General features: G+C 41.2%; 1 protein-coding gene across 1 annotated transcript in view; it reads right to left on the bottom strand.

Annotated features, from left to right (window-relative positions):
- Positions 1 to 8,923: 8,923 nt before the first annotated feature.
- The window catches only part of ABHD3 (abhydrolase domain containing 3, phospholipase), a 53,431-nt gene continuing 36,323 nt past the window's right edge, over positions 8,924 to 26,031 (bottom strand). The window contains exons 5-9 of the mRNA XM_064379351.1: positions 22,515 to 22,627; positions 17,423 to 17,596; positions 15,612 to 15,660; positions 15,369 to 15,534; positions 8,924 to 9,783 (exon numbers count right to left, since the gene is read on the bottom strand). Of these exons, the coding sequence (XP_064235421.1) occupies positions 9,605 to 9,783; positions 15,369 to 15,534; positions 15,612 to 15,660; positions 17,423 to 17,596; positions 22,515 to 22,627 (681 nt within the window). The 3' untranslated portion in view covers positions 8,924 to 9,604. The remainder of the gene's footprint in view (positions 9,784 to 15,368; positions 15,535 to 15,611; positions 15,661 to 17,422; positions 17,597 to 22,514; positions 22,628 to 26,031) is intronic.

Genomic DNA, 26,031 nt, shown 5'->3' with positions numbered 1-26,031 from the left:
TAAATGTATTATAGATAGAGCCAGGAGAAAGAAGTTACAAATAAGGAAAGGAGGAAGGCTAGAATTAATTCTATGTTGCTGAATTGGAGTTGGAGATATTAATATGAATTCCTGTGTTTATTTTCAAATGATAGATAAATAAATATACATGTATATATATACATTAGAGATGCAATTTTTCCCCTAACTCCACTGAGAAGGGCAGTGGGACCCTAGTAGTAATGAGCATCTAGATCTCGTTTTTACTTATTTAGAGATGGGGTCTTGCTTTGTCACCCAGACTGGAGTGTAGTGCTGCGGTCTCGGCTCACTGCAACCTCTACTAGCCAGGCTCAAGCCATCCTTCCATCTCAGTCTCCTGAATAGCTGAGATTATAGGCGTGCACCACCAGGCCTGGTTGACTTTTTTTTTTTTTTTTTTTTTTTTTTTTTTTAAGGTTTTTATAGAGACAAGGTCTCTATATTGCACAGGCTGGTCTCAAACTCCTGGGCTCAAGAGGTCCTCCCGCCCTGGCCTTTCAAAGTGCTGGGATTACAGGCATGAGTCACCGCACCTGGGTAACAGTATTGCATTATAACCCAAAGAAAAAACAAAAATCCATGAGTCCATAGAATTATAAATAAGTGAATAAAGAAATTAGCATGGATTAGGAAGTGACAACTCTTCAGAAGAATTCTAATTCTAAGCCGAAGGAAACTGGGAAATAGAAAATCACAATTGGAACACCACTGTAATTACTGTATGCAAGAGTCACCAATGAGTGGGTGAAAGTTTAAACAGAAACAAGATATTTTTATAATCTCAAAGCATTCCCTTCTTCCAAAATATTAAATAATTACAAAGGGAAAATTAATACATTTGCAGTGGCAAATTCCTGGCAGGCAAGAATCCCTCATAGTCAAGGGATCAAGGTTAACATCACCATACATATCAACATGTACTTTCTCCCCTACCCTGAACCCAGTGTATTTCTGTTAGAGAAAGCTACAAGAGTAATAAAATGTCATTTGTTTTTTATTTGGTTTACAATAATGAACATCTTTTCACAGCAACTTCATATATACATATATATATATATATATATATATATATATTTTTTTTTTTTTTGAAACTAAGTTTTACTCTTGTTGCCCAGGCTGGAGTGCAATGGTGGGATCTTGGCTCACTGCAACCTCTGCCTCGTGGGTTCAAGCGATTCTCCTGCCTCAGCCTCCCAAGTTGCTAGGATTACAGGTGCACACCACCACAATTGGCTAATTTTTTGTATTTTTAGTAGAGACGGGGTTTCACCATGTTGGTTAGGCTGGTCTCAAACTCCTGACCTTGTGATCCACCCACCTTTGTCTCCTAAAGTGCTGGGATTACAGATGTGAGCCACCGCACCTGGCCATCAACTTCTTCTATTTTAATAGTACTTAATAGTTTAAGCATTTTTATGTTATCTTTCTAATCCTCATACGAACTCTAAAATTGATATTACTATCTGCATTTTATAGGTGAAGAAACTGAGGTCTAGCAAGGGTAAATGATTTGCCTTAGGTCAAATGGCAGATCAGCAGCAGAGATAAGGATCAAATTCAAGTGCTCTGAATCCAAGTCCAAATTTCTTACCCAAGAAACGATCTTTTTTTTTTTTAACCCAAATCAAAAGGATTTTCCCAGCACACCAAGAAAAGATCTTACAAATGCTAGGAACAGTGATTGATGATTATAAAAAGCTCTAAGTATATATAGAGAATATTAGGCTTTTTTTTGTGTTAAAACTATTATTCCTAATTATGTATCATGAAAACATATATACTAGTTAATCTACATCATGTTTCTCAAAGCATTACTTCAACTCTGTAAGAAAACCTAGAAGTTTCAAATGTCATATTGGAACACTTCTGTATAGCATTAGGAAGAAAAAGCTATATTCAGGGACCAGGAGTTAAGTACCATGCGTGCTTCATTTTGAGCTTGGAAAATCTGAAATATTTGCATCTGCCCATAGGTAAAGTGAACAGATAAACAGTATATTTAAAATGTACAGACACTAATTAGTAGGTTAACAGTTTTAAGCAGAGAATAATGGTCTTTTGGGATCATTCAGATTTGTTAATGTATTGCTAGCTTATCTACCAATATCCAGCTGGTATTCAGTCCTTGGTAATATGATCACAAGCCTGAAGTATAGTTAAAATAGATATGATTATTGCACTGTTTACAAGATTTGGGTACCAGTATCTAACTCCAGGGGAAGATAACCATTTATAGAAGGCACAAATAGACAAACTGTCCAGTTATAAATTAATATTGAGTCACAGTCTTAACACTAATGAGAAGTCTTTCTTATTTGATCCAAATAATGATTTTTATTTAAAAGATGTTCAGGGTCAGGTGCAGTGGCTCATGCCTGTAACCTCAGCACTTCAGGTGACTAAGGCAGGAGGATCACTTGAGGCCAGGAGCTCAAGACTATCCTGGCCGACATGGTGACACCCTATCTCTACTAAAAATATGCAAAATTGGCCAGGTATGAATGTACGCATCTGTAGTCCTAGCTACTTGGGAGGCTGAGGCATGAGAATAGTTTGAACCTGGGAGGTGGAGGTTACAGTGAGTTGAGATTGCACCACTGCACTCCATCCTGGGTGACAGAGCAGGACCCTCTCTCTCAAAATAAATAAATAAATAAATAAATAAAGATATTTAGAGAAGTAAATTATTCTTGCCAAATTCTTTCTTTTCACTATATTTTTTATTTTCTTTTTGAAACAGGATCCTGCTCTGTCACTCAGGCTGGAGTGCAGGGGCATGATTTTGGCTCACTGCAATCTCTGCCTCCCAGGTTCGTGTGATTCTTGAGCTTCAGCCTCCCAAGTAGCTGAGATTACAGGTGCACACCACCACGCCCAGCTAAATTTTGTATTTTTAGTAGGGGGCTCTTGCTATGTTGGCCAGGCTGGTCTCGAATTCCTGGACTCTAGCAATCTACCCGACTCCTGCATCCCAAAGAGCTGGAATTACAGGTGTGAGTCACTGAGCCTGACCTAATTTTTCAGCGTAACGGTTTTCAAAGTAATTTCCACATTTAGGTGGTTGAAAGATAGAACTACAAAAAATGTCTCCAAGGTTCAGTATTGGGAATATGGATAAATAACAAAGTTCAGTAATTCACAGCTTTAAAATGTATATGGTGAAAGCAGAAAGCATTGTTCTTTTTTTAATCATCCCAAGGTCCATGAATATATAAATATTAAACTCTTCAGTTAGAAATAAAACTTAAAAGCAAAACAATAAAAGCAATTATATACAGCAATTTTTACTGCATTAAGTATCAATCAGTGCTAATATCAATATTACATCGTAGGAGAAGGAACACCAGCTCTATTCCATATCTTGCCTTGTAGCACATTTCTTAAGTATCCTTTATCACCTGACCTTGCAAATTGTCCTCATCAACTCCAAATTAAGTTATAAAAAATTGAGTGCTTACCTTGTGACCAGTGCTATATTAGATTCAGAGTAACTGTGAGATTTAAAAAATTACCATGTTAATTCTGAAGTCTGCAGGGGAAAGAGAATGCTTTAACAGACGCTCTGCTTCAGAGAGAGGTTGCAAGAATCCCTCCTCTCCCCACTCCTGATTTGCAGTCCTACCTTTCCATCAGTGTCAGGGCCTCACATTCAAACATTATTATTATTAATTAATAACAAATATTTATTAAGAATTTTATATGAGCCATACACTATCCTGGTCTCAGGGGATAAAATGGAGAGCAAAAAAGACATGGTTTCTTCACTGTGCTTATAGTCTGCTGGAGAAAGCAGGTAGATGAAAAACTACCAGTAAGTGTGACAACTGCCAGATAAAATAGTGATTTCCTTAACTTCTAGAAACTTCTAGAATCCCAGTGTTTTCGAACTGCAGGTTGCAACCCATTGGTATATCTCAAAAATATGTTTTTACAGTAATTTTTATTTATTTATTTATTTTGAAACAGAGTCTCACTCCCTCACCCAGGCTGGAGTACAGTGTTACGATCTCTGCTTACTGCAACCTCCGCCTCCAGGGTTCAAGCGATTCTTGTGCATCAGCATCCCAAATAGCTGGAATTAGAGGTGTGTGTCACCATGCCCAGCTAATTTTTGTACTTTTAGTAGAGATGAGTTTTCCCCATGTTGTCCACACTGGTCTTGAACTCCTTAATGTAAGGCTGGTGGCCTCGCTGGGAGCTCAGACACGGCCACCCCCCTCCACACCTAGAAACCACGTCACCACTCCACACCCACTTCTGCACTCAGCACGCAAATCTGTACTCAACACTAAGCTCTGCACTCAGCACCTAGCCTGCTGTTAAACTCCCCCATGCCCACTTCTGCACTCAGCATGAAAATCTGCACTCAACACTAGCCTCTGCACTCAGCACCTAGCCAACCGTTGAAGAACCCCACCAAAATTTAAAAGAAGCCCCGCCAGAACCTGCCCAATAGCATTTTGCCCCGTCCAGGTCCCACTCCCCCTGGACGGCCCGCTCACCAGAAATCCCACCTACCTGCCAATAGCAGCTTGCCCCGTCCACGTCGTGCTTCCCCACAATCAATCAAAATGCCTCCGCTCCCTATAAAAGTCCACGCCCAAGAGTAGTCAAGTGTGACTTCTCCAGCCTCTCCTGTCAGACTGCAGAACCTTGCCCAGGAGCCAATTAAATTTCTTTATTTCAATAACTGGCCTCAGTTGCCTCATTTGAACCTCGGTTGCTTCATTTAAACCTTACACTTAGGTGATCTGCCTGCCTCAGCCTCCCAGAGTGCTGCCATTACAGGCGTGAACCACTGCGCCCAGCCTCTTTCATTTTAAAAATAAAGGGGCCAGTTGTGGTGGCTCACGCCTGTAATCCCAGTACTCTGGAAGGCCAAGGTGGGCAGATCACCTGAGGTCAGCAGTTCGAGACCAACCTGACCAACATGGTGAAACTCTGCCTCTACTAAAAATACAAAAGTTAACCAGGTATGGTGGCAGGTGCCTGTAATCCCAGCTAATCAGGAGGCTGAGGCAGAATTGTTTGAACTGGGAGCAGAGGTTGCAATGAGCTGAGATTGCACCACTGCACTCTAGCCTATGTGACAGAGTGAGACAATGTCTTGGAAAAAAAAGAAAACAGGGTAGTTCAAGTAATAAAATAGACCAGACAAGAATAGGATGGGCTGGAAAATATGAGACTATATTGCACATAATATGAATATTGTTCTATAAAATGTGTTTATTGGCCAGGTGTGGTGGCTCACACCTATAATCCCAGCACTTTGGGAGGCTGAGGTGGGAGGATCACAAGGTCAGAAGTTCGAGACCAGCCTGGTTAACATGGTGAAACCCCGTCTCTACTAAAAATACAAAAAATTAGCAGGGAATGGTGGCATGTGCCTGTAGTCCCAGCTACTTGGGAGGCTGAGGCAGGAGTATCACACCATTGCACTCCATCCTGGGCAACAGAGCAAGACTCTGTCTCGGGGGGAAAAAAATGTGCGTTTACTTATTGGGTTCAAGGTGTAAAAAAAGTATGAGGCTTTCCGCCCCCCACCTCCTTCCACAAAAAAAAAAAAGAAAAAGAAAAGGAAAAAGAAAACTACTATATCAATTTTCATCCCTAGTGCTGAATACAATGCTCTATGTAGAGAAGACTTTGAATAAATGTCTCATAATGACAATAACCAACAGAAACATGAGAAGAAAACTAGAAAAAAATTCCATGATATGCTTAAAATGAACTTTTCAAAATAAGCACCAGCTCACAAAGTGGTATTTTCATGTTTATACAACTATTACTCAGCAAATTTTGACTACTGTGTTTTTGGCAATATGCTAATTCCTTGGGATGTAAGAAATAATTAAAACACAGCCTTTCTTTCTCAGAGCTTGCTAGTGTGTGAAGGAACAGCTGGGGAGAATAATCTATCCTCCATGTACGAGAATCAGTACTTGAGAATATTCATCTCATAACTAAGAAGCACAGTTACATGCGTGTATAGTTGTATTTTATTTTTGTTTTACACTAGTGGTTATCTTTAAATCGTTAAACATTACAATGCTAGTTTATATTTTGGTTTTGGTAGAATATCATGATTAAAACTTGTAATTCAGATTCGCTAGGATATTTATAATAAATAAAACATACAATAAATGTTGGTGAGGATGTGGAGAAATCAGAACCCATGCACATTGCTGGTTCGAATGTAAAATGGTAAAGTTGCTTTGGGAAAGCCTGGTAGTTCCTCAAAGAGTTAAGTGTAGAGTTATTATATGACCAGGTATATACTCAAGAGAAATGAAAAATATGCCCACACAAAAGCTTTAAACAAATGTTCACAGCAGGATTATTCATAATAGCCAAAAAGTATAAAGAAATAGAAATAACCTACATGTCCATCAACTGATGCACAAAATTTGATCTATATCTGGTTTTTTTTTTTTTTGAGATGGAGTTTTGCTCTTGTTGCCCAGGCTGGAGTGCAATGGCATGATCTTGGCTCTTGGCTCACTGCAACCTCCATCTCCCAGGTTCAAGCGATTCTCCTGCCTCAGCCTCCTGAGTAGCTGGGATTACAGGCATGCATCATTGCACCAGCTAATTCTATATTTTTAGTAGAGATAGGGTTTCTCCATGTTGGTCAGGCTCATCTCAAACTCCCAACCTCAGGTGATCTACTTGCCTTTGCCTCCCAAAGTGCTGGGATTACAGGTGTGAGCCACCGCACCCAGCGATCTATATCTGCACAATGGAATACTGTGCATCCATAAAAGGAATGTCAAGAACTGGTACATGCCACATATGGTTGAACCTTTAAAACATTATGCTAAGCGAAAGAAGCCCATCACAAAAGAGCATACCTTGTTTTATTCCATATACATAAAACAGCCCAGAACAGGCAAATCTATAAAGACAGAGATTAGCAGTTGCCTAGGGCTGAGGGATTAGTGACTTCTAAAGGAGTAGAGGGTATTTTTTTTTTTTTTTAGGGTGATGAAATGTTCTAAAGTTAGGTTATGGTGGCGGCTACACAACTCTGTGAACAAACACCACTGAATTATGCACTTTAATAGTTTTTAGAGATGGGGTCTTGCTATGTTGCTCAGGCTGAAGTGCAGCAGCTATTTACAAGTGTGATCATAGCTCACTGCAGCCTCGAACTCCTGGGCTCAGGTGATCTTCCTGCTCAGTCTCCTGAGTAGCAAGTAGTAGGGACTACAGGTACATGCTTACTGTACTACCTCCAAATTGTGTGCTTTAAATGGGTGAATTTTATTACCTGTAAATTACATCTCAATAAAGAAGTTAAGGCCAGGTCTCAAAAAAAGAAAGTAAGTTAAAAAATATGATTCAGGCCAGCAAGCATCCATATATACCTAAAAATCCATAATTTCAGAGAGCTATTTATGAAGCACTATGTACATGCTTTGGCACATAAAATATGTGAGGTGCAGAGTTCACCTACCACAGGCTCACAACTGAGCTTTCTCATCTAGGCATGATTTATTTACATATTTCATTCCTAAATATAATGGGCAGATTTCTGAGTTGTGAATGAAAGCAGATCAATTTAAAGTGAAAAGAGGAATTTATTAGCTCTTGTGACTGGGAAGTCGAAGGGTTTTGGCCTGACTAGAAGCAGAGGTTTTATATAAATAAAGGCTTTAGGACTCTTGCCTCTTTCCTTTCAGCTCCCTGCAAACCAGAAGTCCATGGTCCTTAAGGTTTGTAATCCCGAAGAGTGTCCTTCATGATATTCTCCCGAAAAATCTAGAAGATAACTCTGAAAAGCAGGATCAGCATCCTCATCCATACAGACTGAATGCAATTATTATGATCGAATCAGAATATATGCTGTCCAGACAAAAAAGCACTGGTGTTATCAATGCTATCATCTTAGATACAGTATCGAGGGAGTCTACAAGTACACCATCAGGAATTCTCCAAATGGTGGCATTTTTAGTAAATAATTTTGTTAATACGTTTTTTTTGTACATGGTTCTCTCAACATGATACCTGAGGAAAAAAATACATGTATTTTATCAACAGGCTGAAGTAATGAAGAGGTAAAAGATGTTGGATGTGGAAGTTATCATTATTGGCTGGCTAGCCCAATAACCATTGCCAATCCCCTTTCCCTTGCCGGCCTTTGCTATGATTGATAAAGTATGTAATTGGCAAATGACTTGCTTTCCCAGTCTCTCACTCCATCTGGGTGGCCATGTGACAGGGCTCTGGCTAATGGATGTAAGTGCAGTCTTCTAAAAGAGTTTTCACTTTCCCAAAAGGGCAGATGTGTCTGGCCCTACTCCTTCTACCTTTTCCTTCGTTGAACACAGGAGACTTCTTATGATACAAGTTAATTAGATATTATTTTCCCTGGCCGGGCATGGAGGCTCATGCCTGTAATCCCAGCACTTTGGGAGGCTGAGGCAGGCGGATCACAAGGTCAGGAGATAGAGACCATCCTGGCTAACACGGTAAAACCCCCATCTCTACTAAAACTACAAAAAATTAGCTGGGTGTGGTGGTATGCACCTGTAATCCCAGCTACTCGGGAGGCTGAGGCAGGAGAATCACTTGAATCCGGAAGGCAGAGGTTGCAGTGAGCCGAGATTGCACCACTGCACTCCAGCCTGGGTGACAGAGTGAGACTTGTCTCAAAACCAAACCAAACCAAACCAAACCAAACCAAACCAAACCAAACCAAACCAAAACAAAACGTCATTTTCCCTTAAGGCGTTGTTAGGTTTCCTGCAGCTGAAAATACCCTTATTTGGTACAAGTGGTGTTAGCCCAATATTCTGAAAACAGTAAAGCGGAACAGTATCAATGTTTCTTACTAATGCATTAATAAAATTATCATAGATTACTTCCTGGGTCGTTTTAGCAGATTAAAACTCACAAAAGACCAATTTAAAATGGTAGAATTTATTTTAATATAATGATATATATGTGTGCACATAAACTATTTTAAAAATAAGCATGTAAATTATAATCATTATAAAACATAAGTTAGCCCTAATTTAATCAGAGTAAAAGAGCACATATAGAAGTCAGTCTAACATTGTTGCACTTGCCTTTTAAAGTTAGAATACATAAAAGATTTAGCGCATTGTATTTTATATGATTTCAGTTTTCATGTTATCATCATCTATAAATACCCCTAGGAATGTACCAACTTGTAACTTACATTCAAATAACCAGTATCTCTTAACAGTTATTAAAGTACCATTAAATCACCTAAAATGAATAATCTAAAAAAATACTAGTCTAAATTAAAACCCTGAGGAATTAAAATTTTTTTACACAATAGTTTTGGTTAAGTGCAATTTCATGTATGTACTACTTTGTTTAAGGTCGTACTTGGTAAGGCATAGTAAAAATAAAATCTACATAAGTAACAATCTAATACTATATTTAATTCGTTGCTACAAAGTTGTTTTGTTTCTCTAAAAAGTAGTTTTTGCATATCATTCTGGACCTCTTCACCCATCTGCTGGCTTATTTGCTTTATATACAGTAGTTAAAATTTGTGCACTAAGCTGAGCTGCCTTCACAATTGTGGTTCGGACAAAATGCACCCAAAGAACTACATGTTAGAGAGTTCATGTCCATGCTCAACCATGGCTTGCACAAATTGCTTGAAGACACGATCCATGTAAGTGGATTGTCTTGGCCAGATTCCCTCCAGAAAACCAATATGGCCTCCATAAGAAGTAAGGACCAAAGCAACATTAGGGTTTTGCTTAGCAGTTTCTATTGGAATAGCTTCAGACCAAAAAAAGGGTGGCAATAAGAGAGAAGGAGAGAGAAAAATATAATCATTATGTTTTTGTTAGGAAAAGCATGTAACTTTATTATTTCTAATAAACAGAAATCAAAACACTATTATATAAATATTTGTAATGAGCACAGTTAAATGGAATGAGTCTAATTTCTATCAACTATCTATATTCTTATAACAGTTCATATATATGGTCATGTACTGCACAATCATTTTGGGAAGAATCAATCCATGATTTAATCATAACACAAAAGTATAAGTCAAGTTTTATTTTGAGAAATTAAAGTAAGAAAATTCAAGGAAAAAAAAAAAGAAAATTCAAGGAATGGTGAATCCTCACATTATGCTATAAGATTCCCACTGAGCTGTTATAGCAGGAAAAAAACTAAGCTTAGTACCCTTGTGAGAGTTAGAAATTCATTATTTATGATTTTGATTAACTTAATATGATGTGTCTGGGCATGGTGGCTCATGCTTGTAATCTTTGGGAGACGAGGTGAGAGGATCACTTGAGCTCCAGAGCTTGAGACCAGCCTGGGCAACATAGTGAGACCCCATCTAGAAAGAAAGAAAAGAAAAGATAAAAGAGAAGGAAAGGAAAGGAAGAAGGAAGGAAGGAGGGAGTGGAGGGGAGGAAAGGGAAGCAGGGAAGGAAGGAAAGGAAGGAAAGGAAGGAGAAAGAAAGAAGAAGGGAGGAAGGAAGGAAAGAGAGAAAGAAAGTGATGGAGGGAGGGAAGGAGAGAAAGAAAGAGGCATAATGGGCACGGTGGCTCACGCCTGTAATCCCAGCACTTTGGGACGCCGAGGTGGGCGGATCACGAGGTCAAGAGATCGAGACCATCTTGGCCAACATGGTGAAACCCTGTCTCTACTAAAAATAGAAAAATTAGCTGGGCATGGTGGCGCGAATCTGTAGTCCCAGCTACTCGGGAGCCTGAGGCAGGAGAATCACTTGAATCCAGGAGGCAGAGGTTGCAGTGAGCCAAGATCATACCACTGTACTCCAGCTTGGCAACAGAGTGAGACTGTGTCCCCTGACCCCTCCAAAAAAAAAGAAAGAAAGAAAGAGAAAGAGGGAAAGAAAGAACAAACAAATTAACCTTATATGATATTAGATTGCTCAGGCCAATTAGTGGCTGTATTAAGGATTCAAAAGTATAAATATAATTTATATAATAAAAACAACAAAAAAAGGAATGAAATTCTCTCAAATGGTGACAGTGTTATCTTTGGGCAATGAAACATGGGTGAATCTTTCTTTTTCTTCCTTCTCTGAATTTCTATTTATGGTTAAGACAAAGAAAAAGTGTTTTATTTTATTTTTTTTGAGATGGAGTCTTGCTCTGTCACCCAGGCTGGAGTGCAGTGTCATGATCTTGGCTCATTGCAACCTCCGCCTCCCGGGTTAAAGCGATTCTCCTGTCTCAGCCTCCCGAGTAGCTGGGACTACAGGTGCACACCACCATGCACGGCTAATTTTTTGTATTTTTAGTAGAGATGGGGTTTCACTATGTTAGCCAGGATGGTCTCGATCTCTTGACCTCATGATCTGCCTGCCTCGGCCTCCTAAAGTGCTGGGATTACAGGCGTGAGCCACTGCACCTGGCCAGAAAAGTGTTTTAAAAACATAGTTGCTGGCCGGTCGCTGGTGTGGCTCATCCCTGTAATCAAAGCACTTTGAAGGCCAAGGTGGGTGGATCACTTGAGGTCAGCAGTTTGAGACCAGCCTGGTCAACATGGTGAAACCCCGTCTCTACAAAAAATGCAAAAAAAATTAGCTGGGCATGGTGGCTGGCACTTGTAATACCAGCTCCCAGGGAGGCTGAGGCAGGAGAATCACTTGAACCTGGGAGGCAGAGGTTGCAGTGAGCTGAGATCGAACCACTGTACCCCAGGCTGGGTGACAGAGCAAGACTCTGTTTCAAAAACAAAAACATAGTTGCTGTATTTAATATAGTTCACTAGTAATGACTCTTTTCATATGCTCTACAAATCTACCTTGAGTATAAACTTTATTTTTATCTTTTTCTTTTTTTTTGAGACAGAGTCTTGCTTTGTGGCCCAGGCTGAAGTGCAGTAGGAATCTCAGCTCAATGAAACCTCCATTTCCCAGGTTCAGGTGATTCTCCTGCCTCAGCCTCCTCACTAGTTGGGATTGCAGGTGCCTGCCACCATGCTCGGCTAATTTTTGTATTTTTTTTTTTTTTTTTGAGACGGAGTTTCGCTCTTGTTACCCAGGCTGGAGTGCAATGGCACGATCTCGGCTCACCGCAACCTCCGCCTCCTGGGTTCAGGCAATTCTCCTGCCTCAGCCTCCCGTAATTTTTGTATTTTTAGTAGAGATGAGGTTTCACCATATTGGCTAGGCTGGTCTTGAACTCCTGACCCCAGGTGATCACCCTGCCTTGGCCTCCCAAAGTGCTGGGATTACAGGTGTGAGCCACTGCTCCCAGCCTGAGTATAAACTTTAAAAATTATGACTCCCTAAGTAAGATAACATGGTTGAGGCCAGCATGGTGGCTCACGCTTGTAATCTCAGCACTCTGGGAGGATCACTTGGGGCTAGGAGTTTGAGACTAGCCTGGGCAGCATAGCAAGACTGACCATGTCTTTACAAAAAATGTTAAAAACAAAAAAAAGCCTGCTGTGGTGGCATGCTCCTGTAGTCCTAGCTGAGGCTGAGGTGCAAGGACAGCTTGAGCCCAGGAGTTTAAGGCTGAAATAACTAGTTTTTTTTTTTTTTTTTGAGATGGAATTTTGCCCAGAGTAGAGTGCAATGGTGCGATCTTGGCCGGTGTACTGCAACCTCCATACCCCAGGTTCAAGCGATTCTCTTGCCTCAGCCTCCTGAGTAGCTGGGATTACATGTGTGCGCCACCACCCCCAGCTAATTTTGTATTTTTTTTTTTTTTGTAGAGATGGGATTTCACCATGATGGTCAGGATGGTTTTGAACCCCTGACCTCAGGTGATCCACCCACCTCAGCCTATCAAACTGCTAGGATTATAGGCCTGAGCCACTATACTCGGCCTGGCTTCAGTAAACTATGGTAGTGTCACTGGACTCCAATCCAGGCAACAGAGCGAGACCCTGTCTGTCTGTCTGTCTGTCTGTCTGTCTGTCTGTCTGTCTGTCTGTCTCTCTCTCTCTCACACACACACACACACACATTTATATATAGAGAGAGATTCAGTAATTAGAATTTCACAACTTCAGCTGAATTTTAGGGGCAAATGAGCTAATTAAACGAAAGAGCTTCTCTACCCCAACCCCTTGTAAGGAGAAAAAGGAAGCTCAAATTCACTATAAGAGAACTGGGCCCCTTCCACAAATTGCCTGTTTAGGCAATGCTCTAAATGACCCTTCACAACACTCTGAAAAATACACTGATAGCCCTAAAGCAAGGCTCAACAAGCTAAGTTCTTATTAAAAAGTGGTCCTGGCCGGGCGCGGTGGCTCAAGCCTGTAATCCCAGCACTTTGGGAGGCCGAGGCGGGTGGATCACGAGGTCGAGAGATCGAGACCATCCTGGTCAACATTGTGAAACCCCGTCTCTACTAATACAAAAAAATTAGCTGGGCACGGTGGCGCGTGCCTGTAATCCCAGCTACTCAGGAGGCTGAGGCAGGAGAATTGCCTGAACCCAGGAGGCGGAGGTTGCGGTGAGCCGAGATCGCGCCATTGCACTCCAGCCTGGGTAACAAGAGCGAGACTCCGTCTCAAAAAAAAAAAAAAAAAAAAAAAAAAAAAAAAAAAAAAAAGTGGTCCTGAGTTCATGTCCTTAGATAGCCACATCCATCCCAAGGAAGAAGAACACCTAGAAGTGAACATCTATCTCGGTATCAGGTGTGGGAACTTCAGGCGGAATGACTGATACTATTTTTGCTTTTCCTTTTTCACCAAGCATTTAGAGTGTTTCATTCGTCTCTAAGGAATTATTAAGAGCCTAAACTTCACACTCTGGATACATTCAGAAATTTCTAACACTGAGAGTTACAGTCATATCAGAACAAAAGGCTGGGCCGCACTTGAGTCATGTGAAAGATGCTGGCTGCCTGTTCTCTCAGACTGCAGACAATTGTCCACTATTTCAATGTGGCAAGACTATTTTAAAGGCATGGGAAAGAATAGGAAATAACGAGTTCAAACTTCACCCAAGTGGGTTAGGTTAAAACGTTGGGAATTTTTTGTTGGTAGAAAGGTCAGTGAAATATAAAAACAGGTGGAAAAATACTAGACTCCAAATCCAATGAAAATATGCTAAAACAATCACCATGTAAGTCAACTGATATTAAAGTTCACAGTTTCATTTTCTGAATTGTGGTCAAGGCCATTAAGTTTCACTTTCTAAGATTATCTGTGATTAATCATAAATGACATAATAAAAGAGGATCTCCTAGAGAAATGATAGGCAATTAAAATATATATATATACACACACACATTGGGGATTTTCTGAAATTTTCACAACATATGTGTTATGTTTATAGTCAGAACCATTTTTTAAATAAAGTATTTGAGGGAAAGTTGGCTGGGTGCGGTGGCTCATGTGTGTAATCCCAGAACTTTGGGAGGTGAAGGCAGGTGGATCGCCTGAGGTCAGGAGTTCGAGACCAGCCTGGCCAACATGGTGAAACCCTGTCTCTACAAAAATACAAAAATTAGCCGGGCATGATGGCAGGTGCTTGTAATCCCAGCTACTTGGGAGGCTGAGGCAGGAGAATTGCCTGAACCTGGGAGGCCGAAGTTGCAGTGAGCTGAGATTATGGCATTGCACTCCAGCCTGGACAACAGAGTGAAACTCCAGCTCAAATAAACAAAAAACAAACATCTCAAAAAAAAAAAGAAAGAAAAAAGAAAGCAGGAAAGTTTATTTTTGAATAATTTTCTTTTTTTAAGAGACAGGGTCTTACTCTGTTGTTCAGGCTGGAGTGCAGTGGCATGATCATAGCTCATTGCAGCCTTGAACTTCTGGGCTCAAGTGATTCTCCCAACTTGGCCTCCCAAGTATATGGGACTATAGGCACACGCCATCGTGCCCAGCTAGTTAATTTTCTTATATACAGTATTCAGGGGAAAAGGAAAGACTGTTTCTCTTCAGATATGACCTTCTAGTCCAAATATAATTCACTAATTGAGATATTTAAAGTCACTGTGTTTATAAAGTCTCAAGTTCTCTTCCAGCTTCAAATGGAAGAAAAACTTCAAATTTTTCTGTATAGGAACCTCAGGAAGAGGCAAGTGATGACAATATTCTCTTGAGGCAAAGAGACTGTAACATAATCTGTCCAAAGAACAGTGTATTTGATAAGAAGGAAAGGTTATAAAAATGAGAATGAGCAAAATAGTGAGCCATAATTTGTTCTGAGCCTCTCATAATGAACTAGATAAGGTTCTGTGAAAATATTTAAGTGATCTGAGACATTTAGATACTAATTGTTATGAGTATCTGGTTTTTTTTTTTTATCATAATGGAAATGATACATTTTCTTGCTACTATATTTTCTTGAAAAGAACAATATATTAAAAGTTAATTCATGTCAAAATATAAACAAATATGTTAATTTTACCATGACTGGGTGAGAAAACATCATCCACAGAATTAAGACACAATACTGGAATTCCTACTGACTTCAGTCTACGATTTGGACTGGCATCAGTGTAATAATCATCAATTGTTCGGTATCCAAACATGACAGAAGTGAATCGCTTATCAAACTCTCTGATGGATTTAGCCTGAAAAACAAAATCAAATTATATCTAATCTTACCCCAAAGAAGAAATAAAAGTATTACATAAAGTTTTTCTTCTACCTTCATGACATGATCCATATCAACTTGTTTTACAAACATATGTCGGTGCCTGGAACAAAAGAATTTCAGAAGTAAAAATCAAGGTCATTCCTACTCCAGCATACTAAAAAGACTCAAAAACAAATTACTAAACAGCCTAGTACAAGGCACAGTTGGTACTCAATAAATATCTCCTTAATCAGATACAGTAGGGGTAGTATAATAATGGTTGTGCTGAAGATATTTTCTTCAAGTCCTTTTTTTTTTTTTGAGACAGGGTCTTGCTTTGTCACCCAGGCTGGAGTGTAGTGGTATGATCACGGCTCACTGCAGCTTCAATCTGCTGGGCTTAAGTGATCCTCCCACTTCAGCCCCCAGATTAGCTGGGACTACAGGTGCATGCCACCGCGCCCCACCAATTTTATGGTGTTTTTTTTTTTTTTTTTAAGAGATGGGGTTTCACCATGTTGCCTAGGCTGGTCTCGAATTCCCAGGCTCAAGGGATCCACTCTCCTCAGCCTCCCAAAGGGCTAGGATTATAGGCATGAACCACCTTTCCTGGACTGGTGAAATCTAATCCAATGTTTAATGTCAACTTTCAGGATTACTATGATTTTCAATAAGTCATGTGCAAATCAACAATACTTTTAAGTTTATATTTATCAGTTCACTTAAAAGTACATGGTAATAGTCATAAAAAAATAGAGATTATATGCATTGCGTACCTGTATCAAAACATCTCAAGGTATCCTATAAATATATACACCTACTATGTACCCACAAAAATTAAAATAAAAAAATTAAATAAAGAAATAAGCAAACAGAAACATCTCTGCTGGGAGGGTGGCTCACGTCTGTAGTCCTAGCACTTTGTAAGGCTGAAATGGATGGATCGCTTGAGTTCAGGAGTTCGAGACAGTCTGGGCAACATGGCAAAACCCTGTCTCTACAAAACATTAAAAAATATGCCAGGCATGGTGGTATGTGCCTGTAGTCACAGCTACTTGAGAGGCTGAGGTGGGAGGATTGCTTTAAACTAGGAGGTTGAGGCTGCAGTGAGCCATGATCACACCACTGCACTCCAGCCTGGGCGATAGAGAGACCCTATCTTTTTCCTCTTGAGATGAAGTTTTGCTCTTGTTGCCCAAGCTGGATTGCAATGGCATGATCTTGGCTCACTGCAACCTCCGTCTCCTGGGTTCAAGGATTCTCCTGCCTCAGCCTCCCGAGTAGTTGGGATTACAGGTGCACACTACCACGCCTGGCTAATTTTTTGTATTTTTAGTAGAAACGGAATTTAGGCTGGGCACAAGGCGGGTGGATCATCTGAGGTCAGGAGTTCGAGACCAACCTGGCCAACACGGTGAAACCCCATCTCTAAAAAAAAAGGAACAAGGTTTCACCATATTAGCCAGGCTGGTCTCAAACTCCTGACCTCAGGTGATCCACTCCCCTCAGCCTCCCAAAGTGCTGGGATTACCGGTGTGAGCCAGGGCGCCCAGCGACTGATTTGTTTTTTTGAGACAGTCTCGCTCTGTTGCCCAGGCTAGAGCGCAATGGCACGATCTTGGCTCACTGCAACCTCTGCCTCCTGGGTTCAAGAGATTCTCCTGCCTCAGCCTCCTGCATAGCTGGGATTATAGGTGCCTGCCACCACACACAACTAATTTTTGTATTTTTTAGTAGAGACAGGGTTTCACCATGTTGACCAGCCTGGTCTCAAATTCCTGACCTCAGGCGATCCGCCTGCCTCAGCCTTCCAAACTGTTGGGATTACAGGCATGAGCCACCACGCCCAGCCCTGGAGACAACAGATTTTAAAGATGACTCACTTATTAACTGAAGACTGAAGGCAGGTTGTCAAATAGTAATTAAAAAGCAGCCAGTTCAGTGGTTTTTCCAATGACTCTGAGCAAGCGAAGGTATTCCAACCAACGGAAAAAGTTGCAGCTGCCATCAAAGGAGTTTTGGGCCCAATTTTGCCCAGGTAATTTAGAAGCAGCATTCTAAAATGGGGAGAAACAGGAAACCCAGTGATTACTTTGTTATAGCACTCAAGACATTCATTTCTAACTACAGACTATGTTAACTATGGAGAAGAAAAGTATAAACTAGTGTTTAAGTCTTCTATCCTGGAAAAGCATGCAAGCATCTTCATTCTTTCCTTATATTCATGTATTATTTGTCTTGTAGTCACCTAGGTGGCGAGTGGGACAAATCAGTTATTCCTTATATATGTATCCTATGAAATAAAACATAAGAGAAATCCACCCTAAGAGTGGTTTCCAAATGTGACTGCATGCTGGAATCTCTCAGGGAATTTTTTTTTTTTTTTTTTTTTTTTTGAGACAGTCTCGCTCTGTCGCCCAGACTGGAGTGCAGTGGTATGATCCTGGTTCACTGCAACCTCCACCACCAGGATTCAAAGGATTCTCCTGCCACAGCCTCCCGAGTAGCTGGGATTACAGGCATGCATCACCACACTCCGCTAATTTTTTGCATTTTTAGTAGAGATGGGGTTTCACTGTGTCGACCAGGGTGGTTTTGATCTCCTGACCTCAAGTGATCTGCCTGCCTCGGCCTCCTAAAGTGCTAAGATTACAGGCATGAGCTACTGTACCCAGCCCTGTTTTTTTTTTTTTTTTTTTTTTAATAGGCTCTGTAGCCCAGGCTGGAGTGTAGTTAACACAATCACACCTTAGGGCAGTCTTGATCTCCTGGGCTGAAGTGATCCTCCCACCTTACCCTCCCCAGTATCTGAGACTACATGTGTCCATCATCATGCCCAGCTAATTAAAAAAAGAAGAAAAAAGTTTTTTGGTAGAGATGGTCTCACTAGGTTGCCCAGGCTGGTCTCTGGGGAGTTTTAAAAATGACTACTGATGTCTGGGTCTCAACCCGGGAGATTGTGAATTAACTGATCTGGATCGATACCCTAGCTGCCAAGGATCCTTGGGCCTTGTAGCACATTTTTTTGAGAGGGAGTCTCACTCTGTCACCTAGGCTAGAGTGCAATGGAGTGGTCTCAGCTCACTGCAACCTCTGACTCACAGGTTCAAGTGATTCTCCCACCTCAGCCTCCTGAGTAGCTGGGACTACAAGTGTGTGCCACCACACCTGGCTAATTTTTTGTATTTTTAGTACAGATAAGCTTTCACTATGTTGGCCAGGCTGGTTTCAAACTCCTGACCTTGTGATCTGCCTGCCACAGCCTCCCAAAGTGCCAGGATTACAGGTGTGAACCACTGCGCCCGGCCCCTGTAGCAAGTTTCTAAAGGTCTCTCTAGTTTAGACTTTCTAAGTTGTGGTAGAACAGCTGACCCCTAAAGTAACTCATTTTCTCTTCCTATTCCTGTTATTTGTCCTTATTTCCTATCACATCTTTTCCTCTTTTAGTTTTGTTTTGGTAAGAGGGACCATAATCATGTCTAATCTACATACACAATGTTGAACATCTAAAGTTTAATGCTGCCAAGTAACAGAAAGAATGATATCCTAATAATTTCTCATTATATTTTTTGTACTTGATTTCTTCAACTGTCCAGGTTTTAAAATAGGAGGAATGGGTTAAAATTCTCCCTCATTCTTTTTTCCAATCCAAATGACTTGTAGGGGTGAAAATGATGACGTTTTAGATGCAAAATGGACATTTAGTTTTTGAAAATGATCCTTCATAACAACTGTACTATCTGTATACAGTATTGTGGTTCACCAAACCATTTATAGGACAAGGCTTACTCTTCTCCAAAGGGTTCATTCGAGCGTCCTAGTTTTGGTGGCCCTACTCTTTGATGAGAGGTCAGATATTACTGGGGGGCTGGTAAAATGCACAAATTGGAAGGACTTGAAGGGAAACTCAGAAGTAGGAAGATTCAGAAGTAGTTATGACCAAGCAGGTGAGGATACAACTTGGTTATTACTCAGGAACAAAATGATACCAAGATGTTCTCCCCCAAAAAGATTGTTGATGCCAAGATGTTCTCCCCGAAAAAGATTACTTCTATAGGAAAAGGACCCTATTTTGTCACCAAAAGAAAAAAAAAACTACAAGCTAAGAGAGGGGGGCGGGGCGAGGGGGGCATATAGACTTTCTGGCTGAGAGAGAGAGAGAGAGAGACAGAGACAGAGAGACAGAGAGAGACACTGGGACTTTTTCTGGCTCCTAACTAAAACCAAACAAGCAAACAGACTATTTGGGAAATGTGAACACTTACTGAATACTGGATGATAGTTTGAAGTTAGTGTTAATTTTGTTCAAGTGTAATGATAATGTGGTATGGTTTTGGTTCTTTATTGTTTGTTTTTTTAAATAAACTCTACCTTTTTTTTTTTTTTTTTTGAGACAGCGTTTTACTCGTTGCCCAGGCTGGAGTGCAAAGGCACCATCTTGGCTCATTGCAACCTCCGCCTCCTGGGTTCAAGTGATTCTCATGCCTCAGCCTCTCAAATAACTAGGATTACAGGCATGGGCCACCATGCCTGGCTAATTTTGTATTTTTAGTAGAGACAGGGTTTCTCCATGTTGGTCAGGTTGGTCTTGAACTCCCGACCTCAGGTGATCCTCCCACCTCAGCCTCCCAAAGTGCTGGGATTACAGGCATGAGTCACTGTGCCCTGCCTTTGTTTTTTCTTTTTTTTTCTGAGATAAAGTCTTGCTCTCTTGCCCAGGCTGGAGTGCAGTGTCATGATCTTGGCTCTCTGCAGCCTCCTGGGTTCAAGCTTTTCTCTTTCCTCAGCCTCCTAAGTAGCTGGCTACAGGCTCGCACTGCCACGCCCAGCTAATTTTCATATTTTTAGAGAGATGAAGTTTCACCATATTGGTCAGGCTGGTCTTGAACTCCAGATCTTGTGACCACCCGCCTCAGCCTCCCAAAGTGCTGGGATTACAGGTGTGAGCCATTGCACCTGGCCTTTTTTTTTTTCCTTCTTTTTAAGATGGAGTCTTGCTCTGTTGCCTAGGCTGGAGTGCAGTAGGGCGATCTCAGCTCATGGCAAACTCCACCTCCCTGTTCAAACAATTCTCCTGCCTCAGCCTCTTGAGTAGCTGGGATCACAGGCGTGTGCCACCATGCCTGGCTAATTTTTGTATTTTTAATAGAAATGGGTTTTCACCATGTTGGCCAGGCTGGTCTTGAACTCCTGACCTCAGGTGGTCTGCCTTCTTCAGCCTCTCAAAACTGCTGGGGTTACAGGTGTGAGCCACCACGCTTGGCCCACCTTTTAGAGATACCAACTACTTATAAGTGATGTCTGAGATTTGGTTCACAATAATCAGAGTTGGGAGGGAAAGAGGGGATGACACTGATAAAACAAGATGATCCGTGAGTTGCTGGCACTTGGCCCCAGGGGCATCACAGCCTTAATCACAGGGATTACCTCAGTCCACAGGGCGCTGGGCATAAGGATCATTCATGTATGTTTTTGTGTGTTGCATCTCCATAAGAAAAAATGTGTCAAGATATAAAACACATCCCCAAGTGGTAAGCCCACCTGGGAATGTGTCACAGTGCTAGGCAACTAGAAGGGGTGCTTCCATCAAACAACTCACAAGACATTAATATTCAACCAGCTGTAAAGGCTAATGGTCAAGTTCTGCCTTCAGGGACTGAGGCTTCAATGTGGTATGAATAGACATTTCCCAAGAGCTTCTGAATAGAGAATCTGGACCTGTTTATGTAAGTTCTGGCCTTTAAAAAAGTCAAGCATTTATATGATTAAGGGAAAAAGTTCAGCTCTCACCCTGTCCTTTAAGGTTCACATTACAGGGGAAAGGAAAGAGAAGCTAAACTCTGTCCATTAAGCACAATTCAGAAATTCTGCCTGGGTTTTCTCCATTGATTGAGATTTCTTCTTTTAGTAGGTCAAGTCAGACCTTCCATGCTAATGTAAGAAATGTATTCTTTTCTTCTTCGTTTTATGTTTATCAGAATCTAAAAAGCTGTGGTTAAAGGCCTGTTTTTTAGAGTCTATCATTTGTAAATGCTGTTCATTTTCTTTTTACAAAAAATTAATTTTTTTTCTTCTTTTATTCATAGCCACTGGCTATAGAAAAATGCTGTTCATTTTCAAGTGAATAAACTCCAAAGATGTTCTAAAAACTGAAATGACAGATAAACCAATTATAAAATTATGAACAAATATCATTTTCTGTCTTAAGTATTTGCTGATTTTAAAAACTGGTTTTGGACAATGGCTTAGGGATCTAAAAGCATAGTAAAATTCAAGATAATAAAAATTTTGGATTTCCTTAAGCTATCACTAGAACCACCACAAAAAACCCCCACAAACAATTAGTAGAAATAAGCCTAAATAGAAAAGTTCCAAATAAGCCCAAAAGTAATGGCAAGCAACACAAATGATAATATCCATATGCTTAAAATAGCAGCTGGAGTAGGGGGTTAACGAAATTTCAGTTTCTAGGAGAGCACTCCACAGTAGGTCCATTTGCCCAGCAACAAAACAAAACAAAACAAAATACCATCTGGGGAAAAATCATTTTGAAGGCCACTGCAGCTGGAGAAAGCAGTAAGTGATTATTTCTGTAACTGGAGTGATGAAAGTCATGCTACAAGTTCAGCTTCAGAACGCAGCTCCAGGGATGGCTCGGAGTGCGACAGGAATCAGAAGGTCAACATGGCAGCCAGTGAGTGATGCAATTGACTTTATGGGCTTCGGACAAGCCTTCAGGCTCACAAAATCCGTAGTCACAGAGAAAGGTAGTTAAGAAAAATATTAAAATTCACCTGAATTAATTCTTTCCTTCCTTTGTTCATTCAATCAACCACATTTAATAAAATATGATAAACATAATCAGACATTTATTTAAAAAATGTCTACACAGCTGGCGTATAGTCCTCTGAAAGAGACAGACCATGAAATAGCTTCCCTCTCAGAGATAATTATTTTAGAAAGGGAAAACCTTACCCTCCCATTGAAACCCCTGCTGCCAGGAAAGGAGCAGAAGGGTACAGGCTGTGTACATGGTGAATAACTGTCTCCAAGTCTTCAGTGTTAGCACAACAGTAAGTCCTTGGTGTCTGGAAGTAGTGACAAGTAAAGCACAAAAATTACAATGTGAGGTTAATGATTTGTAAAATGCAGAAATGTAAACAGGAGCAAGAAGTCATAAATATGAGAAAATAACCTTTGTTTACACGTACTGTAGTATTAATAATTTATCATTTTCCTGTCTTGCAGTGCACACATATGCCATTTAAAGTCAGCACAGTTAGATTGGCACTATTAAAAAGGAACATTCAAGGAAGGCTTGATGCAGATGGGGCAAGACCAATACAAATACCTCAAATTAAAGTGCCATACTCAAATGTGTCTCCAACTTAAACAGAACAATTTAGGAAAAAAAGCAGAGAATTGTGCTTTCTATTAAACAAAAAACAACCCGTACCCTCAAAGTCAAAATAACTTTTTTCTTCTCTTTTTTTGGTAAGACAGGGTCCTGCGCTGTCACTCAGTCTAGACTGCAGTGGCATGACCACAGCTCACTGCAGCCTTGACCTCCCAAACTCAAGCAATCCTCTGACCTCAGACTCCTAAGTAGCTGAAACCACAGGTACATGCAACCACACACAGAGAATTTAAAAGAAAATGTTTTGTAGAGATGGGGGAGGGGGGTCTCGCTATAGTGTCCAGGCTGATCTTGAACTCCGGGTTCCAGCGATTCACCTGCTTTGGCCTCCCAAAGTGTTGGGATTATAGGCATGAGCCTGTGCCTGGCCCAACGAAACTTTAAAAATAATTTATTTATTTTTTTGAGATGGAGTTTTGCTGTCACCCAGGCTGGAGTGCAGTGCAGTGGCATGATCTCGGCTCATTCAAGCTCCGCCTCCTGGGTTCAAGCGATTCTCCTGTCTCAGCCTCCTGAGTAGCTGGGATTATAGGTGCCTGCCACCATGCCCAGCTAAGTTTTGTATTTTTAGTAGAGACAGGGTTTCACTATGTTGGTCAGGCTGGTCTCAAACTTGACCTCGGGTGATCCACCCACTTCTGCCTTCCAAAGTGCTGGATTACAGGTGTGAGCCACTGCACCTGGCCCCAAAAGTTTTGTCTTAGGCTTCCATCTGCTTATTCTCTGGTCAATACCCAGCTCTTGAAGTTCTTATCTACTCCTGTATCTGCATCAACCACCTCTCCCCAGTGACTGAAGCTAAACCTCCACTGTCGCTTTCATCCTCAGCACCAGATCCAAATTTCCAAGTTCCAGCAGACAGCTGCCCTGTAATTGTTCTACCAGTACTTCAGACTCAAAATGCACAAAAATTAACCCATTTTCCTCTTCATGAAAACTCCCAATGCTTTTCCTAATCTCCCAGTTTCCTATAAATGGCACTTATATTTTCCTAGTTAAAATTGTGGGCGACATGGTTTTCTCCCTCTCCCTTAACCGCATAGCTGATAAACTGCCCAATCCTGTAGTTTCTTCCTCCTCAGTGAAAGGAAACTCTTCTCTAGTACAGGTCTGGTAAGCTGCATTCTCTTAAAAGGGCCCCTGAAGCAAGGATGTGAGTGCCAGCAGTTCATTTGGAAGGTAACACCAGGAAGCACCCGCAGGAGAGTGGCAGAGTGAGTCAGTAAAGGCAGGAAGTCAATAAGGAAAATGATACCAGGTAGTTTATGGCTGTGGGCAACTGGGACTCAAGCTCCTTGGGATAGTCTGGGAGACTGTGTTCAGCAAGGCTTACAGTGATCCCCACTGAATGGCAAAAGAGCTATTTATCCACCAATTCCCTTTTGGCCACTGGTTGAAGGCTTTCCTGGAGGATAACTCCCTGGTACTTCTGGTCTACCCTAAGTGCAGTTCGGCAGGCACCAATGGCTACAGAAGGCCCCCAGTCACAGAGATGCAGGAAGCCCTCAAAAAGGCATGCAAGGGAATGGTAAATGCCAAGGGGGTAAAGATGTAGCACCAGCTGCCTTTGCTACAAGGCCTTGTCACCTCTCACCTGGACTGTCACAAAACCTCTTAACTGGTTAACTCCTGGGTTTTCCTGATAATCATTCATAATCCTACATTCAATGCACTATCAGATTAATCTTCCTAAAGAACACTTCCAGCTGTAATCATGTCAGTCTTTGTGCTTAAAATTTCTCATTAGATTTCCATTGCCTACTGAATTTAGGACCCTCTACCATATGATAGCGTGCCACCCTTCCAGCTCTATATTTTATTATTTCTCCAAATGTACAGATGCAGACCAATGGGATACTCTTCTCTTGCCTGCTAGGCCCCTTAATATCCTTGCAGCCTGTGTGAACTTCACCTGTCTGGTGTCCTTCACTGTCAACTTTGCCTGCTGAAATTGTGCATGGAATAAATGTCACAAGGCTAGGCACGGTGGCTCATACCTGTAATCCCAGCACTTTGGGAGGCTGAGGTGGGCGGATCACTTGAGGTCAGGAGTTCGAGACCAGCCTGGCCAAATAACGAAACCCCCTATCTACCAAAAAATACAAAAGCTAGCCAGGCATGGTGGCATGTGCCTGTAATCCCAACTACTTGGGAGGCTGAGGTGGGAGACTGCTTCAATCCGGGAAGCGGAGGTTGCAGTGAGCCAAGACCGTGCCACTGCACTCCAGCCTGGGTGACAAAGTGAGACCCTGTCGCAAAAAAATAAATGTCACAACAGGTGAGACTTGGCCCCTGTCCTTTAGGACCTCACAGCTGTTCTCAATTCTGCTAATTGCCCTGTCCAGCCTGCTCCATGCCCTTTCCCATGTGAGTCTCTATCACTGTCTTTTCTCAAACTAAACTGACACACAAGACTAAAAGGAAGCAGCTCTGATTAATAAGTTCTGATATGCAAACCTATACAGTTCTATCATACAGCATCTTGCTACCTGATGGGTTACAACAGGAAACATCATCTGCCTTCTTTCTTCACAGGAGATAAAGTTTGAAGTAAGCAGAGCCTACAGAACTTTGGACCCATTAAAGATTCACCCAGAATACACAGCAAAGACATTTATGGGCAGTACGTTGAATTGGTAGGCTTTGCAAAAACTGTCTTCAGGCCTGAAGATACAATTAGAAACTTTTTAGACAAAAGACTGGTTAAATTCTGTTACTGGGGCTACGAATGCAACAGACAGCTATCCTGGTAGATGAAATCACATCTAATCAGAAGAGGGATGAAGGAAGACCTGGGAGGATTCTGCTGGGTAGTGAAACTCCTTCTGGGTGGGATGAGGATGGGAAAAAATATAAAAAATCCAAAAGATATATCACTTCCAGCAGATATTTGGACATATTCAATAAGTTAGAATAATTTGATAATAATTACAGACCAACGTTGTTTAAATTATCCAACTGCAACTATGATCAGAGAGTGACAGTAATTTATTTATTATCATTATTTTTTATAGAAAAGAGGTCTAACTATGTTGCTCAGGCTGGTCTCAAACTCCTGGGCTCAAGCAATCCTCC

This window comes from Aotus nancymaae, unplaced genomic scaffold (assembly GCF_030222135.1).
Source record: "Aotus nancymaae isolate 86718 unplaced genomic scaffold, 86718_ANA_hifiasm-v0.15.2.pri h1tg000020l, whole genome shotgun sequence".
NCBI classification, from domain to species: domain Eukaryota; kingdom Metazoa; phylum Chordata; class Mammalia; order Primates; family Aotidae; genus Aotus; species Aotus nancymaae.
This window is presented reverse-complemented; position numbering and strand designations above follow the sequence as displayed.